Here is an 18,562-nt window from a genome sequence, read left to right as displayed (position 1 = left end):
AATTTTTCCGAAGATGAGATACACGGTTCTGGGCAAGATGGTGAAATAAGATACCAGAGCAGAAGAGAGGAGTTGAAGCAAATTATACAAAAGAATCTGGGCCCAGATTAAGATGGCCATGAAATGTTTGATGTTGATACTCAGTTGATTCCAGATAATTTACCCACAGGGTATTTGGTGTGTTTGAAATAGTTGTGTTTTTTCCTGATTCTAAAAGCTTATTGCAAGAAATTCAGAAAAGAGGAAACCCACCACCATCACTACCCAGGGTGACCTTGATTATCACCGGGGAATATACCCTTCCCTGTACAGCGTGTGTATGTGTGTTTCAAGCAAAAATGAGATTCATACTCAACATACTATTTTGTAACCAACTTATTTTTTTAAACAACTGTATGGAAGTATAACTCCCATACTCTAAAATTCACGTTTTTAAGTGTACAATTCAGTGACGTTCCGCAAATTTACAGAATTGTGCAACCATTGCCACAATCCTGTTTCAGAACGTTTTCATTATGCGTGGCTTCTTTTGCTTAGTATTTTGTGACCCGTTTCCCTGTGTCGACGCGGTCTGCAGTGGCCTCACGATACCCCATTATTTAAACATGTCATGTGGGTGTCGATACTGGTACCTAGGTAGTTCTTTTCCTTTTTATTTAATTTTGTATTATGACAGCCTTGTACATACACATATTTGAACTTGTCTGAATATTTTTGTAAAATAAATTTCTCCAAGTGGACTTTCTGGGTCAAAGCAACAATACATTTGAAATTTTGATTTCTATTGCTCCCTCCCTCCCCGCCGCTGCCCCGGGAAGGTGGCATAAATCTATCCTCACTCCAGTGGTATCTGACAGGTCTTATGTCTTCATACCCTTGATGACACTGAGTTGTCAGTCTTTCTTTTTCTTTGTCAATCTGATGGGAGAAAAATGATTCCTTTGCTTTTCTTTAATGTACAAAAAAATCACTCAGAGAATCAGTACCTCTCATATATTTATTGGCTTTTTCTGTTTCTTCTTTTGGGAATTGCTTATTTTTCTTTCGAAATGGTAGTCCTTTTTATTTAACCCCTTTTACTTATCAGAACTCTTTTCCCCTCAAGGTTGTTAATACTTTTTCATATATGCTGCACTATTTTCTAAAATTATCATTTCCCTTTTCGCTCTATGTTTTTATTTATAAAATAAAATTTTTAACCCAGATTTGTAAAAATATGTATCTGCAAATAAAATGTAAACCCCTCCCTACACTTGGAAATACAAAAAAATAGTATTAACAGGTTCCATGTCTCCATTTAACAGGTATTTAAGTGCCTACTATGTGCCGTGGATTTGGCCAACCCGTAGGGATTACGTGTTGAGCAAAACAATCTCTGCCCTTAATGGAATTTTCATTCTGGTGTTCATTTCTTATCTTGTCAGGCGTCCTAAGACTCTTCCTTGCTCAGAGCCTTACTTTCTAAACTACAGCTCAGGGAATTTGAAATCACTCTATGGATTATAAAATTCATGAGTCCGTTCGTTAGTAAAAGTAGAGAACATTCACTTGACAAATATTTATTGGGCGTCTGTACGTCAACTACCATTGGTGGTTTTGGAGACTGAATGCCCAACAAGGTGGGGCCCGCTATCAGGAAGCACAATTACTTTAAATCAAACAGTTCTATCCTTGAGGTCTAAGCAATGTAAGATACGTTGTCCTTGCTAACTTAATAATTTTTTGCTTATCCATCTTAAGCAAAAAATAAGATCATCTTTTTACTTGTTTAAACTGAGCCATTAAATGGGTTTCAGCTTATCTACATAGATTGAATGCAAATGTTTCCCAAAAGATAACTTGAAGGAAGTGTTATAAAATCTTTAGGTCATTTTTCTGTAAAGACTGAAATACTGGGGACGCCTGGGTGGCTCAGTCGGTTAAGCATCTGCCTTTGGCTCAGGTCATGATCTCAGAGTCCTGGGATCGAGCCCCACGTTGGGCTTTGGGCTCAGTCCGCTTCTCCTTTTCCCTCTGCCCTTCCCCCGGGGAGCTCGTGTGCTCTCTTTCAAATAAACAAATCTTTAAAAAAAAAAAAAAGACTGAAACATCATTTTACCCTGCCTCATAAACCTACATATATATGTTTCTATATACTGTATGTATAATCTGCCTCATACTTTTTGTTTTCTGGAATGTTTGGTAACAAAACAAACAGACAAAAATAGAGCATTTGACCTGTGGAAAAAGGAAAGTCCTTGGACCTGGATGCACTGTAACACGTCACCTGGCTCACACAGGGGAGGGCTGCCATCTTTACCCCCTAGCTCCCCTCTTTCGGGAGCTACCAGTCCACCCTCAGCCCCTTCCCAGTGACTTCTGTGAGAGTAACCCCTGCTCCACATTTGCATCTGAAAAGATTTGGAAGAAACATCAGGTGGATTCTTGCTTTGAAAAAAGTTGAGATACCCAATCAGGACACTGAGCCAAAGGAGGAAGGCCAGTGCGTGTTAGGAGCTACGCAGAATCTCCAAGGGAGAGCCTTGTATTTGAGAAATTTTGCGACTGATGAGGGAGTGGTGGTGGGTAAAACAGGAGAGGAAGTGGAGACCATGTGCCCAAGGATGCTAGAAAGGATGTGGCATATGAAAATAAAAGCTACTTCTGTCCCTAAAAGCAAAGTCTTCGTGACGTCCTACAGTTAGTGAAATGTGCTGGGATTGGTGTTTGTTCTTTATCTTCAGGAAATTTTTCATTGAAGTTAATTTTCTTCCGACTTAATTAAATTTGCTCTGCCTGGCTGAAACGTCTATTTGGGACAGCGGTGGCCACCAGGATTACTCTGTTCCATACTCAGAGCTCTTGCCTCTGTCGATAAATGGACCCAACTAGCTCTCCCATCGTGCAGGCTGAATTCCTCACCCCCGCCGGGTGCCCAGCATTTGGTTCGCAGCTGTGGCTGCCGCTCGCTACTAACGCATGAACAAATCACCGCCCTGATGAGCTGAGCGCAGGGTGGTCTCATTAAAACAGACGCCACTTGGATCCAACTTCAGAGGCGCTTGGAATGCAGGGGAATTTAGGGGTCATCTAGTCCAGCCACCCACACGTTCCCAGTGAGGCCTGCAGGAACTGAACCACTTCTGCCCCAGCTTGCAAAGGCGGACATGCCACATACGCTCCTCCATGCCAGCCCCCAGATTCTGTTCCATGGACACTCAAACTTTATTTGGTTGCCTGGGTGGGGCCAGAGAGGAGGAAGAGGAGCGTGCTGAAGGGCCAGTTCAGTAGGGGTGATTCAGGGTGTGCTCCATGATGGTCCGAAGCGCCAGCCACGTCTCCTGGGCCGTGGGGACGATCTGGGAGGCCGGCAGCAGGAAGCCGTAGCGGCCCGTGTCCCGGAGCTCGAAGGTGAACGAGTACTTGATGCCCTGGCTGTAGGTCCAGTCAACGGTGGTTCCACTGGCTTGGTCTGGGGTGGGAGCAGATGCCAGAGAGCAAAGGTCAGTCACCTTGGACACATTAATATGGGCTGGGCCGACGGTCCAAAGCCCAGGGCCTCCTGTAGGGTTCACTGGAGTCAGCGTCTGCTAAGGGCCTATTGTTGACCAAGCAGCCTGGCTTCCTCCCAAGAAGCTCCCCCAAAGGGTCTCAGCTCAAGACGCCCAGAGAGAGGGACCAGCAATGGTGCTCCCATCACAGAAGGAGGCAAGAAAGTTCTCGCAATTGTGAAAGCCTCACTGAAAACTGCCTCCCTCCAACAGCTGCTTTGGTCAAACCTCCAAATATACCAGAGTTACCCACTTGAGTAACCGGGATTTGTCCCCGGGGCTCTGGTCTGCGGGAGAAAGTGCAAAGGGCCAGAGGCAAAGTAGAAGCCCCTGGAAGGTCTTTTTGGAGGAAACTTTGCCCAGATTTGCAGTTAACATTGGGTAATGAAGTCGCTTTTTTTTTTTTTTTTTAAGATTTTATTTATTTGACAGAGAGAGAGACAGCCAGCGAGAGAGGGAACACAAGCAGGGGGAGTGGGAGAGGAAGAAGCAGGCTCCCAGCGGAGGAGCCTGATGTGGGGCTCGATCCCAGGACTCTGGGATCACGCCCTGAGCCGAAGGCAGACGCTTAACGAGCCACCCAGGCGCCCCTACGAAGTCACTTTTGAATTGGGCCAGGGTGCGGGAGGCGGCTGCGCATCAGAATGTCGCTTGACAACATTGAATGAAGCAAAACACTTTGACGCAGTTTGAAACCGCTTCCAAGCAAGGCCTGGAATCCCAATGCAAGGCCAGCCCTAGCTAAGACTGTGGCCCACTCACCTACTAAAAACCTGGCCCGCTGGGAAGGAGGTAGGTGAGGGGTGTGTGCAGCCCTCCCACCTCGGTCCCTGTCTCCTGCGTCTTGTCAGCCGGCAAACCTGTCACGTTCCTCAGGGCCCTATGGTGTGTGCCCCCACCCCTCCTGTCCCCTATGACCCTGTGCACTGTCACCTCGTTGCCATCACATGGGGCTCCGTGTTGTTCCTGCTATTCCCCCAACACCCCATTCCAGATCACATGGTAGGGCCTTTGTTCTAGAAGATTCCTCTGCCCGGAAGGCTCTTCCCCCAGACAGATAGCCTCTTGGCTCCCTTCCTCATTTTACTTCAACACTTGCCCAAATATTACCAACTCGATGAGGCCAACCCTTCCACCCACCTCCCCAGCTTCCATGCCCAGTATCCCTGACTCCCCTTACCCTGTTCTAGTTTTTCTTTTTCTTCCTAACTTTCATCCCCTAACATACGGTATCGTTTACTTATTCACGTTTATCATCACTCTTCCCAACTAGAATGTACGGTTCCTGATCTTTGCTTATTCCCAACTGTTTCCCTAGCACAGAAAACAAGGCATAGTAGGTGCTCAATAAACATTTGCTGGCTTAATTCCATTTGGATGGAGCAGTGCTCCTCCCAGCGGCACTGCGTGTGTAAGTAAGCTGGGGATAGATAGGCTATATTCTCTAACTGAAAGGCAGTGGAAGAGGAATATTTTTTTAAGGTGAATTTCTTGGTAGTACAGAAATACCAGCAGGACCCTCCACCCCTCCATAGAGCTGGACTTAACCTAAGACAAGGGGACAGAAGTTCTCAGAGGAGCTGATACGCTTGTCTGAAGGTATCAAAGAAGGCAGAGTTCATGTCAGAAAAGGGCCCCGCTGCCCACTGAGGCACGGCTGAGAACTGTCCTCCTCGCCCATGCTCCCAGACCTAGGCACCCCGGGCACTTCCTCCAGGAGGGACACTGCCTCAGGCAGGAATAGCCAGCTAAGCTTCCTCCCGGTGCCACCGCAGAGACCATGCACCCACTTACAAATCGTTTTGATGATGCTGCCGTACTCGAACTTGGTCCCATACAGAGAGGTGAGGGCTGTCACAGCAGACTTGGCCACCTGATCCTGGAGAAAAGGCCAAGCGATACCACCTGTTATGGCCAGCAACAGCAGGCCCCCCAGAACAGCAGGGCCAGGGGAGCCCAACTTCCAGCTGGGAAGTAGCCCAGCAGAGAGTGGGAGTTCTGCGGCCCCGTGGTCCTCTAACCCCACAGGATGTCTGGCTGGCACCTCAGTCACTGCCCTTTGGTCACACTGCAGCTCCAAACTGAACTCGTGGTCCCAGCTCCAAGTCTAGCCCTGCCCCTTGCTCTGTCATGTGACAGAAGTGACTCAACCACTCCGTGCCTCAGTTTCCCAGGCCGAAGGTGAGGGTAGTCTGCCTTGCAGGTCTTCCTAAGCCATCAGGGGCTCACAGGAGAAAGGGGTGCTAGGCACAGGAGGGCAAGCAGGGGGTGGGCACATACCAGCTCATCCCGGTCAGGGGCGGCCTCTTCTGTGTAGCCATAGGGATACATGAGGAGCTGCGAGTAGCTGTGGATGGAGATGAAGGCCTTGATGTTCCCGTGGTTCTTCACGAAGTCCACGATGGACTTGACCTCCACCTCGGAATTGGCAAACTTGCCGTGGTAAGTCTCCGTGCACGGGTTGCTGCTGGCTCCAGGCACTGCAGGAGAAGGGGGATCGCTGGCATTCCTTACGCCCAAGCAGGGTGGCTTCCACAGCCTCAAGTTCCTTGCATGGAAGTAGAGGTGAGGTGGAATGCAGGAGGGCTCATCCCCACCCTGGGATTAAGGAAAGGACAAATGCCTTTTACAACCTGGGCGTCCTGCCTCCCTCCCCAGCCAGGCGCAGGCAACGCTGATGGGCATGCCCCGGGAGGGTCTCAAGCAAGACCCTTTTTTTTTTTTTTTAAGATCTTATTTGACAGAGAGAGAGCACAAGCAGCGGGAGCAGCAGTGGGAGAGGGAGAAGCAGACTCCCTGCTGAGCAAGGAGACCGATGCAGGGTTTGATCCCAGGATCCTGGGATCGTGACCTGAGCCAAAGGCAGTTGCTTAACCTGCTGAGCCAGTCAGGCACCCGAAGACCCATTCTTGTAGTGAAGGGACCACGAAGGGAAGGAGCCGAAGTTACCCTAGAAAACCCCTACATTGGTTTCAGACCTTAATTGCATCGAGGGGAGATTTGTTTCTACAGAAAAGGCACTAGAAAATCTCACTGAGAGCCTCAGAGGAGACACTGACATCCCCCCCACTCTGCCCTCACTGCTGGGGCAGGAAAGGGGTGAGGGAAACAGGACACGGGAGCGTAAGAAGCCACTCTGGGTTTCTATCCACGCTTCCAAATCACACGGGGCCTTACGCCCAAAGCCAGCGTCCCAGTTCCGGTTGGGGTCCACTCCAACACAGGAGGAGCCCTCCGTGAGGGATCGAGTCTTGCGCCACATGCGGTTCTGAGGAAGGAATCAGACACCTGTTGTCACCCCGCCCGGCTGGGGTCCAGAGCCCGCAGAGAGCAGGGTGGGCTGTGAGCGGCCAGAACCACACACGGCAGCCCGATCTGTAGCACGGGTGTGGACATAGCATGGGTCAGAAACCACTTTCAACTGGCTGTCAGGAAGGTCTGCAAAGGAGTCTCTTGGTTGAAGAACAGAGGCAACAGTTGATGGCATTTGGCCAGAAGGTTCTACCGGTGGAAATGAAGGCACCAGGTGCCCCCCCCCCCCCAGCTAGACTGGTAGCATGCTGTACCTGCCATAAAAGTAACATAAAGCAAGGAAAGAGGTCTGGGGCAGCGGGTCTCCCGTGGGGACAATACCCGGACATTTGGCAATTTCTGAAGACATTTTTGGCTCTCTCAACAGAGGGGTCGCTCCTGGCATTTCCTGAGTATTAGGTCAGGGTGTTGCTGAACACTGCATGCACAGGACAGCCGCCCGCACAAAGAAGTCTCTGCCCCAAATGTCAAGAATGCCAAGGACGAGAACCCTGGTCTAGGAGGACAGGTCTATTTGTCCCTCCCTTGACTTCTGGGGATTGAGATTAGGGGTGAGTAGCTCGTGGGGCTCAGAGGCCAGAGGCCCACCCTGTTCCCCCCCAAGAATAGGAGAAACCTGTACCTTGCTGTGGGTAAAGGCAAAACCGTCCGGGTTAGTGACAATCTCCAGGAAGATGTCCAAGGAGTCAAGAATGGCGGTGAGAGTGGGATCCTGGCCATAGTCCTGTGTGATCTGGCGGGGAGTTAAGGGCCAGACAGGCAGAGTGCGTCAGGCCGGGCGTCTGCCATGCTGACGCAGGGAACACCTGCTCCCTCTGCATCACCGCCTCTGCACGAGCAGGGGAGGCCAGGCCTCCCGTGGGCCTTGAGCACCAGCCTCACCAGGCAAGAGCCCTCCTCACCTCCCCATGCTTACCTTCTTTGCAAACCAGACCCCGCTGGCCTGGGTGACCCACTCCCGGGAGTGGATGCCTGTGTCGATCCAGATGGCAGGACGGTTGCTTCCCCCGGTGCTGAACTGGACGAGAAGAACGGGGAGATCCAGCTAGGGTCCTGTCTTGGCTCCTTGAAGGGGCACGTACCCCGGCCCAGAGGCCATCTGCTCCCCAGTTATGGCAGCTTTGTGGGGCCATCACTCAGGTGAGGTGTGGGGCGGGGGGAGAGGGTCTAGACGGGAATCCAGCAGAACGTGGCCTGCAGCCCTCATACTGGCCTCAGCGGGAACGGGGGCCCTGCCCTCTTCTGCTGCCCAAACACAGTTCTCTGGGGGGTAGCACAAATCAAACATTTTCTCTGGACTCGCTTGACTCTGGGACACTTCCCGCAATGTGACACTTGATTAAAAATACTCAGGTCACTTACACATTTAAGCACTGCGTGTGTACGGGTATGCATACAGCTAGACCAGCACAGAAATTCCCCGTCCTTCCCCAAAGTCAGCACCGGGCATTCACGTCATGGTGTGCTGTGACCTTGGGCTCGTGCACGGGACCCCACACACGGAGGGGGCTGCCCGTTCTCACGCAGGTGCCTGTTACCTTCAGCACATAGATGGGCCGCCCTTCATAGCTGCTGCCAATCTGGAGCTTGCTGACCAGCTGCGGGTGCTCGGCCACCAGCAAGTCCAGGAAGCCGTAGATCTGAGAAGGGAGAGGAGGCGAGGCCAGCTGCAGCGGCGGCCTGGCGCCCGGGGCCTCCCGTAGCAGCTCCGGTAGCCCGCTGGCTGCAGCCGTTCAGGGGAGCCACCTCCCTGCCCCCGCCCCGGGCCTCCTGGGGACACGGCAGGTGCCACACACACCCGGGTCGGCAGCATTGTGCCAGCCGGAGGCAGAGCTCGGTGCTTGCGCGGCGTGACCGCGGGGGTCCCTCACCTCCTCCAGGGTGTGGTAGGTGGCGTAGTTGAAGGTGTCCGAGGAGCGGGCCCAGGCCCGGAGGGCAAACATCTGCTCCTGCTCTTCGTCCAGCAGGGCCTGCACGTCCTCGATCATGGTCGTGTACCCGATGCCATGCGCCTCCAGGAAGATTTTGACAGCCTGGAGGCTGGGGAAGGGCACTCGCACATCGATGGGGGCGCCAGGATGGGCAGGGCCCCGCCAGAAGTCGAGCTGGGGGGAGGGGGGGACGAGAGCAGGCACTGTCACAGCGAGCTGGGGAGGGGCCAGCCCGGGAGGGGGTGTCGGCGCCAGAATGTCCCCTACAACCGTGGCTACGGCATGGCTGTTAGGGGCAGGGGATGAAGGGCAAACCGTGGACATTGGACAGAGTCCACTGTTCAGGGAAATGGCCCAGGAAGGCTTGTGAAGGAGCTTCAAGACAACAAGGGAGAGGGAAGTGCTGGAAAGGAGCCCCCCACCTTTTGCTCAGATGCTCGGGGGCAGCAAGATTCTGGAACTGGGGGAGGTGGGGTCAATCATTTCCTAACAGGGATCAGTATCAGTCCCATGGATCCTTTCTGAGTGGCTGAGAGAGGGCCCAGACCCCAGGTGGCCCCAGGGGATGGTGGCATCCTGGGGTGGGTCCAGCTGGCATGAGAGGAACCCTGGGGCCTCAGGGAGGACTCCGCACTTCTTCTGACCTGCAGGTGCTCCAGGTCCTCCAGCTCCTTCACCTTCTGTACCTGGGCTTCATCAGCAGCAGAGATCCGGAGCACCTGGTGCCTGGGAGGAGAGGGAGGGGAGATGAAGGGCTTAAGCGGCTCTGATTGGCCGTTCACCCACCCAGGTGGGGGAAGGGTGGCATGGAGCAGCCTGGAATCCCCAGGCTGGGCCTCGATCCTCTGGCAGAGCAGGAGGAAGCATGAGGGGTCTTAGCAATGGGAGGTGTAGGCTTCTTGGAACCTTCTGGGCCCAGCTGCTATCCCCATTCCAGTTCAGACTCTATTTCTCTCTCCAAAGCCAGCCAGGCTTCCTCCCACCTCCTCTCCTAAAAACTCCTGCAAGCTTGGATTTCTCCGGGGCTCAGGAAGCTGTCCTGAGGGACCGGACCCCTTCTCAGCTCTGGCCACTGGTCAGCCTGCCTCCCAGTGTGTACTACTCTCGCCTCTCTGGGGTCTTCCCACAAGTCAGCCTGTCTGTCGCCTCCAGATGCTGGCTGGGGGCCGAGTCCCCCCCGCCACGTGAGCACCCCCTTCTCTCCATACTCTTACCCGGCAAAGTTCTCTTTACCAAACACAGCCGCTAGCAACACACTCAAAATCAGCAGCCCCCTCATGCTGCAGCCAATCGGGAACATCAACTGAGGCTGAGAGGAGGTCCTGGGGCCTTTTAAACTCTCCCAGGTCAGAGGTCTCCTGGCTGTGCCCGAGGGTTGTCCTCCCCCTGCACCTGGGCCCTGTCCCACGGGGAGGGAGGATGAGAGTCCTGAGCTCTGGCACCTTCTCACCCTCCCTGATAAAGTGGCAGGGAACCCGGCAGCTGGGGAGATAAGCCAGGCCTCAAGCCCTTGGCCATGAGGTGCCCGCCTGAGCCTGAGGGTCAGCTGGGGCCTGAGGCCTCCCAGCTGGGCGTCCGCTCACCCACAGCCCCGGGTACCTGCCCCTGGGCTTCCGGCCTGTTTGCTGACCGGGCAGTGGAGAAGAGCCAGGACTCCAGAGCGGCCACACCAGCTGGAGCCTTATGTGAGGCGTCCCCTTCCCCCACGTCTCTAAGTGCCAACTCTTCTGTTCCTGTGGCAGAGTAAGCTGGGACTCTGCCCTCATCCCGCTCCTGTCCCTGCTGGCTCCTCACTACACTGGCTTGGTCCGGGGCTGCCCTCCCCAGTGCCAGGCACATCCCGCTCTGGGGTACAGCCCCCTGAAGGGCACTTCCCAACCCCACTCCTCCCGGCCTTGGTGGCCTTGCAGGAGTCAGGCCACAGCAGTGGCCGCTGGGGAGGGACCCCGACTCTCACCAGTGTTTCCCCCCACCCCCACCACTCTAGGGCTCAGGATCAGGGCTGCCCTTGATGGGAACTATAACCAGATGTCATCTGAGTAGAAAGCGTGGTGGTGGGAACCGGGGCCAGACCCCTGTTGGGAGTGAACAGTGTCCAGGAGAAAGTGGAACTCACAACGGGGAATTCACTCTGGCTCTGGATGCTGATCTCACTGCAGAAACATCTCGCACAAATCCACCCTAATCCGCAGGGGCCCCCAGGGGCTACCCAGCACCATCTGGGGGCCCTGCTCTCTGTCAGGGCCTCGGGCTTGGACACTGACAACAGCCAAGGTGGCCATTTCTGGGTTCCATCTGTTCCCTCTGCCTCCCTATTGCGCCCCCTACCTGGCCAAGCCTCCTCTGCCAGAACAGAGGGCTCCCATTCTATTGACCCCCCCCCCCCCCGAGCCTAGCTCTGAGAAGACACTAGAATGCTCTGAGAAGACACTAGAATGCTGACCCCATCCTCAGCAGATGCTGAGCCTCCCTGAAGACTGTTTCTTTCCTCTCCATCAGGCTTGCCCGACCTCCAGGCCCCAGAGAAGACCCACGATCTCCCTGAAGCTTCCTCTGGCTTCTTTCTCGAGTACCTGCCCCTCCTCTGAATGCTCACCCCTTTTCTTGCTCATTCTTCTGGGCCAAGTACTGGGCGCCACCCTGGGATGATGCCCGAGACGCACTGGTCCCTGCTCTCAGCGAGCTCACCGTCTAGCGGGGGCAGCAGAAGTACCCAACTACCTCGTGTTCAGTCGGGGCCTCCAAGAAGCTGTCTCCAAGACAGGATTAGACATGCAGGAGACTCCTGGGGAGAACGGCCCGTGAAGGCTGTGGGAGCGAGAACGGGAGAAGGCAGGAGAGCCTTCACACCAAGCCGCAGGGCTGACCCCTGAGAAAAGAGAGGGGGAAGGAAGAGGAGAGGAGGAGGGGAGGAGAAAAAGAAAGAGACAGGGAAGGAGAAGGAGAGAAGGGGGGAAGGAGGGAGGAAGAGGGGGGAGGGAGCAGGGAGGAGAGGAAATTGGACAGGAGCCGTTCTGAGAACATTCCAGCCAGGCTGACACAAAATCTTTGAGCCAGTGTTGCAAGTCAGGGGAGTCCTGTATCCCACCGGAATACCAGTCACTGGCCAGGGACAACCTGTGGGAAGTGTGGCCTCATCACAACACGGTGGTGGGGCCATCCGTCAATTCAGCCCCCCACTGACTTGTCCCTGATCTCAGACAGCCCGGGGTCTTGTGCGGAAGACAGAAGTAACCAACCAACATGTCGGTTCTCCAATAGGTCTTACAAGAAGCTGTCACCAGGACAGGACTAGCTGAGCAAAACTTACTGGGGGTGACCTGAGCAAAACTTACTGCAGGAGACCTGAGTGGGGAGTTTTCTCTGCTGAGCATGAGAAGGACCAGGAGGGCTGCGGACTCCACACTATCAGCCCATACTGGAGGGTCCAGGGAACACTTACCAAGAAGGTGACATTTGACCTGGGTCTTAATGACAGGATTTTACCAGGCACAGAAAGGAATGGGTGTTCATTACACAAGGCAGTGCTTGGACACAAACTCATTTACTCTCCCTTAATGTGTGTCTCCCCACTGAGACTGTAAGCTTCCTCAGACCAGGAACTCTTTCATAGCCATCCCTCATACTCTCCCTCAACTCCCTACAACACTGCCCTACAGTGTTCCCGAGCTTTCAAATCCGTCCCCCAGCAAGAAAAAAGGTTTTGTGGAGCCTTTCTTCAGTTTGCGTTATGAAAACAGTATTTCTTTTTGTATTTCTAAATCTAAAGCTGTCCTATAAGTTTGACTCTGTTTCACGCACACTACACATGTTGGGGAGTGTTGGCTAATTCTTGGGCCTTCTGTGAATTCCTTCCAGAAAAGACAGGCCCACTGGAGGAAGCGGGATGAGGGGGGCAGGGACAGCCCCACCAAGTGGGCCTCTTGAAGCCTCCAGCCAGCAACCTAAGGTGGCCAGCCATGTAATCTATTTTCTTGCAAGGTTGGAAAAGATTAATTCAATGCTGCAAGCTGAAATTAGGGCCAGCACTGGCAGGAAGCTGAAAACACAATGGGAGAGGACTTTGGGTCTCAGGTGGAGGCTAGGCCTAATTCCCTGGGTCTCTCCAAAGGACCTCAGGAAGCTGAAAATTGTCTCTTGGTAAAGACCAATTTGCTAGAATGGAACCTGGAGCAGAAGGCCACAGCGTTACCTTTCCACAGGGGCTTCTTTCACACTGGTCCAAAGCCAGGGCAAAGATGAAGGCCATTAAGCAGAAAAGTGGGGGTGCGTGCAGAGCGTCAAGACCTGTTAGCATGAGAAAGAAGCCACCAGCCTGGCATCCAGATTCAAGGAAAGGGCACAGGCCAGAGGCCTGAATGCAAACAGAGAAAGGCCTGTTGTAGTTACGTGGAGGAGAGTCCAGTGTCCTTCCCTTCCTCCTCGCTGAACAAACCTAGATTTGGTGCAGGTATCACCCCTCAGGAAAGACACCCCATTCCCGGTTCAGGGATAAATTCTAAGATTGGCTTAAGACAATTGAGGAATCCCATTGTCTTTTGCAGTGACTGATTTAGGGGTAAGCATTTGACCCAGTTTGGCCAATAAGAAGTGAAGGGAAGCCAGCAAGGAAGCTTCTAGAAAATGTTTCTCCACTCTTGAGAAATAGACACCTTTCCCTGGATATGAAGTCTGTTGCTCCACCCTTGGACTATCAAAGAATATACATTTCCTTTTTGTTAACTGTAAAAAGCACTGAGGCTGTAAAAAGCATTCTAAGTAATGCACCTATTAAGATTTTTTTTTTTAACATTTTATTTATTTGAGAGTGAGAGAAAGAGAGAAAGCTTGTGTGCAAGCACCAGGGGAAGAGCAAAGGGAGAGGGACAAGCAGACTCTGCACGGAGAGTGGAGCCCAATGTGAGGCTCCATCCCACAACCCTGAGATCGTGACCTGAGCCGAATCTAGAGTCAGATGCCCAAACGACTGAGCCACCCAGCTTCCCTTGTTACTAAGCTTTTAAAGTGCTCATGTTGTCGGAGGACAATAGAGTTTTAGCCTAGGGGAGACTTTATGTGAAATGGAAAAGGGCATCCTTCTCCCTCTGGACAGACATAGTCCCTCATCCTCTCAGCAGAATGCTTTTGTGCAGTGCACACACTGGACAACTATTCGTGGCAACCCTGTTGCCAGAGAGCGCCCAAGCATGGTAAACAGGAGCTCTAACACAATGCTTAAAGATCCCCAAACTAAAACCTAGAAAATGGTTTGTTAAAAAGGCAGGAGAATCAGTCCATGTCCATATTAGGGATCAAAGGAGGACAGTGGACAAGGCATATCCTGGCAGATAGCACAAACGGGCCCAGTCAAAATGGCAGAATGCAGGAGCTGGATGAGATTTCGGCTGTCTTGCTTTGGCCAGTGTGTTTAAGGCTGTATGGGGTACAGCTGTGTGTATGAGAAGAGAAGTCTCTGAGAATCTGAGGCAGCTAAGTGGTGGACTGTAATGGTTCATCTCTCATTTCCTCTGCCCAGCACCCTCCTCTTTCTGATAACAGCACCTCTGTCGTCCCCTAGGGACCACCCTTCTCAAGTCTGAGGCCAGGTGATTCAGGTGGGTCTAGCCACCCACCCCCATGGTAGCTCTAGAGATGAGCCAACTAACTCCATTCCCCCCCCCCCCCAGCTTTATCAAGTTGGCTTTCTGCCACATGTGCCTGAAGAAAGCGCACAGCTAACGCAAAGACATTCTCTAACTTCAGAAGAGAGCAAAACGGGAGAGGGAATGCCTTCCAGAAGTGGATTGCCACAAACCCATTATATAATTCAGGGAGGTCACCGCCCATCCCTGAGCCTCAGTTTCCTTCACAATTGTGTCCTACAGAACGTGGTCCGAATGATCTCTGTGGACAGAATGATCTCTGTGGCCCCTTCTAGCTGTGACACTCCATGATTCTAGGACATTTGTATTTTTTACCCCCAAAAAATCACAGCCTGGTGATTTGTCACAGGTCTGGGCCGCGTACAGAGAAGCTTTCCAGGTTTGTGGGCAGATCAGAGTAGAGCCACAGGGGCCCTGGGACTTGCGATGGGTCAGTGTTCCCAGGACAGTGCGGGTCGAGAGGGGCCAGGGCCTGCTGAGGCTGCGGTGGGAGGCTGCAGGCCTTGGCTTCGGGGAAGGCTGGGAAGAGGAGGCTCAGACAGCAGCCTCCTTGAGGTTTGCTTTCATAACTGAGTGCCCAGTAGAAACTATTTCTTTGCTTTGAAGCTGCAGAATTACCACTTTAAAGTGGCTGGTGGTGCTTGTGTCTGGAAAGGAGACAGAATTTGTAACCTGAAGAGAGAAACACTCCAGTGGGTCTTTAGGAAATGTCAAGTCAGAGCCCAAGTCTCAGAACAGAGACGGAAGAGAGAAGATCTAAGCAGGAATGTCCCATAATGGAAAAGAGGAAATGGGGGAGGGGAGAAGCAACATGGGAACAGGCAGAGGGCCAAGGAGAGTGAAGGCTGTAGGGAGTGGTTGTCTCACAAGGGGACACGAATCGACTCCAAAGCCAGCATCCGGTTGAAGTGTTTTACTTTCTACGTTGCATTTCCCTCCTGTATTCCCAAGTAAAATTTTGTGAAATGTTACTGTGCGGTCTTAGCTAGGCTTTGGGGGAATTGAGAGCGGTGGATGGAGGGGCAGGAGGGATGGAGAGCCAGAGAGCTTGGCGAAGCTGGTGAGGAGACAGCAAGAGGCCAAGATTTGCGGACATGTTATCATTCCCAAGGATGGTCCCAAATACTTGGGGAAGGAGAACATTCAAAGGTCGAACAGGTTAAAGTTGTCCTTCAGGACACCCCCATCCCCAGAAGAACATGACTTACAACCCACCCCACCCCCAAACTCGAGATGTGGTGTGACTTCACCAGTGTGTGAGGCCCTGACAGGCCGACAGTCACTGGATTCCCTCAGCCTGTAGTAAGCGGCTGTCTGGGCCATCTTATTTTTCTGAAGAAGCTTTTTTAAATTTAATTTTATGTTTTCGGTAAAGTCATTTTCTCTCTGGGCCTGTCTGGGGCGGTCAGAGGGGAGCTGGAGGAGGGCAGGGAGTGGGGGTGGAGGCAGCTAACGGCTCCTCACTGGACTCCCTGGCCCCCCGCCACTCGCCCATCACTCTCAGCCTCTGCCGCCCGCCTGCCCTCACACAGGACTCTTTCAGGTTCCAAACTGCCTGCCTGGTTTGTTTTTTTAAGAAAGCAATAACCGCAACACATTCACTGGGGCTCTTTATAGCTTTCCATATGTATAATCACTCTTTCTCTCTTCAGTTTTTCCAATGTTTTTTTCTTTTAAATAAATGCTCATAAATTTTACTGGTGAAAAGGATGAAAAAACATACCTAAAAAGAGCAGTGTGTTGGAAAGGGAAAGAAAAAAAAAAAAACCAAACCAAGCAGAATGTAGAAAAACTGAACCCCTGTTTAGCATTATATACCTAAGAAATGAGAAACAAAAAAAGTTCAGATTTTACGAAAAAGAGATTATTCTGTAGTCTCTCTAAAACTTGCACGTTTAAGTCTTGAGCTTTTATCTGACACACTTGAAGCCCTCCAGCCATCACCTTCCTGGGCTTGCTGAGGAGACCCCTCAGTCATAGGAGGAAGACCCTGGCTGTAGTCTTCTCTCAGCCATTCGGTTCATGCACGGCCTCACAGAAGTTCAATGATCCAGAGACCCCCAGTCTTTATAACTGTAAGATGAGGGGGTTGGACCAGAAGCTTTTAAAAGACCCTGGAAAGTTCTCTGGCTTGATGGTTAAGTCAGTTGCTTGATTAACTAGAGCAAAGAAACTGAGTCAGAGACCCCTTCAGATCTTCTCTCCCTTCAGAGAAGCTGCAGGAGACTGCTGGCTGTCTTTCCAATACCCGTTCTCCCCTATAAGGCGATTTGCCAGCTTCCCTTGCAGCCGAGCATGACCACCTGACACAGTTCCAGCCAATAGACTGTAAGTTGAAGCCCGTGGATGGACCAGCTCAGCTATGGCCTCTACCCTTCCTGCCTGGAATTCAGTCACATGGTGGGGTTGAAATGATGGCAGAGTAGCAAAACAACAGGCCAGAGGGGCCTGGGTCCCCAGTGCATCAAGGAGTCACGTTCAGTCAGGTGGGCTGATCTGCGCACCTCAGGTGACTTAGTACATGAAAAAAATTAAATCCCAATCTGATTAAGCCACAGTAAGGTAGGTTTCCTTCACCGGATGCTAAACCTAAGTACTAATCTGTACCAGGCCCAGGAGGAGAAACACTCTTTCCACAAATACTGAGTGCCTGCTGTGCACCTGACAGGACCTGAGTGAGGCTGAAACCCAAACATGGTCCCTGCCCTCCTTGAGCAGCCAAACTAGTGGCAGAGACAAAATAACAAAGAAGTCAACTAATTATCATTGTAATCATGGAAATACATAAGACCTTGGAAAAGAGGGTACTAGATCCACTTCTAATGGATGGTTCTAGAAGGACTGGTGAGGAACTTATATGGAAGGGAAAATTTTAAGGAGTAGGCCGTTTGGAGGAAGAGAGGAGAGAATGTTCCAGAAAGAAGGAGCATCACGTGCAAATGCTTCCAGTTGGGAAGAAGCTGAGAGGAGGCTTGTGAGGTTGGGGCCGATGAGCAAGGTGTTCAGGCAAAGCGGGAGAGGTCCCCAGGGCCAGCCATGTACATCTTGGGCAGCGCGGCCTGGCGGGGGGGGGGGGGGGGGGGGCTAAGTCATTGAAGGATTTTAAAAAGAAAGTTGCTTTTCAAGAAGACCCCCATCTGCAAAGCAGTTTCAGCTCCAACTTTCGTGAGTCTGTTGGCTGTACACAGGTCTTGCCAACATGGCTATGAGAACAAACTCCAGGCCCTTGGTCCTAAGGGGCTCTGGGCATGACTCAGGTCCCAGCCAGGGGCCCCTTAGCTGCTATCCTGAGCCTGAGCTGCTTCATCTGAAAACCAAGACAGTAAGAGTCCTACTTCTTAGAGCTGTGAGGAGGCAATGTGTTGAATCCTGTAATGCACTTGGAACTATGCCTGGCACACAGTAAGTGCTAGAAAAGCTTATTATTGTCACTGTTGTTACTGAGAAACCCATCAGGGTCCCGATACTCCTGCCTCCAGGGCAGCGCCTCTCCAGCGTGGCGTTAGCGTTCCCTGGGTCCCATCCCCAGAGATTTGGGGTCAGTAAGTCTGGGGTGGCCTGAGAATCTTTATTTCCAGAATTTGTATTGATTCCTGTGGTCTCCAGACCACACTGTTTTAGGTGAGGGCCAAGGCAGTCCCTTGGGAACATCTTGGAGAAGAATGACCGGCCTCCCACTGTTGTAACCACCTTCAGCCCTAACAGATCATGGCAGAGGGTGGAGACGCTGAGCCCCAGCTTCCCCAGGAAGACTCAAATGTGTTCTTCTGGGAGGCAGGAGAGCAGGTGGTTCTCAGCCTTTAAGGGACCTCAGAACTCCTGGGGCAGATGGTAAAAATACAGATTCGGGGGTACACCCCAGAGATTCTGTTTCAGTCTGGGAATGGAACCCAGCTACCTTCACATTAAATGACTCCCCATGGACTCTGCTGCGGGTGTGGCCACGAGTCACACTTGGACAAATGGAGACATAATGGTTTTAGAGTTAGACACACCCAAGTTCAAATCTCCCTCAACCACTTCCCATCCATGTGGCCCCTCGTGGCCTTTAAAACCTCTCCAGGGGCGCCTGGGTGGCACAGCGGTTAAGCGTCTGCCTTCGGCTCAAGGCGTGATCCCGGCGTTCTGGGATCGAGCCCCACATCAG

At 52.3% G+C, this 18,562-nt stretch overlaps 1 protein-coding gene across 1 annotated transcript; it reads right to left on the bottom strand.

Annotated features, from left to right (window-relative positions):
- Window positions 1-983: 983 nt before the first annotated feature.
- CPA1 (carboxypeptidase A1) lies at window positions 984-10,384 on the bottom strand. The gene is made up of 10 exons (XM_026511141.4): window positions 9,988-10,384; window positions 9,418-9,499; window positions 8,714-8,947; window positions 8,381-8,482; window positions 7,759-7,860; window positions 7,465-7,575; window positions 6,708-6,798; window positions 5,811-6,010; window positions 5,325-5,409; window positions 984-3,451 (listed from the first exon to the last, which is right to left on the bottom strand). Exons 1-10 carry the CDS (start codon window positions 10,071-10,073, stop codon window positions 3,264-3,266), a joined length of 1,281 nt encoding a protein of 426 aa, XP_026366926.2. The 5' UTR covers window positions 10,074-10,384; the 3' UTR covers window positions 984-3,263.
- Window positions 10,385-18,562: the final 8,178 nt, after the last annotated feature.

The sequence above is a fragment of the Ursus arctos genome, unplaced genomic scaffold, assembly GCF_023065955.2.
Source record: "Ursus arctos isolate Adak ecotype North America unplaced genomic scaffold, UrsArc2.0 scaffold_3, whole genome shotgun sequence".
Taxonomy (NCBI): Eukaryota; Metazoa; Chordata; class Mammalia; order Carnivora; family Ursidae; genus Ursus; species Ursus arctos.
This window is presented reverse-complemented; position numbering and strand designations above follow the sequence as displayed.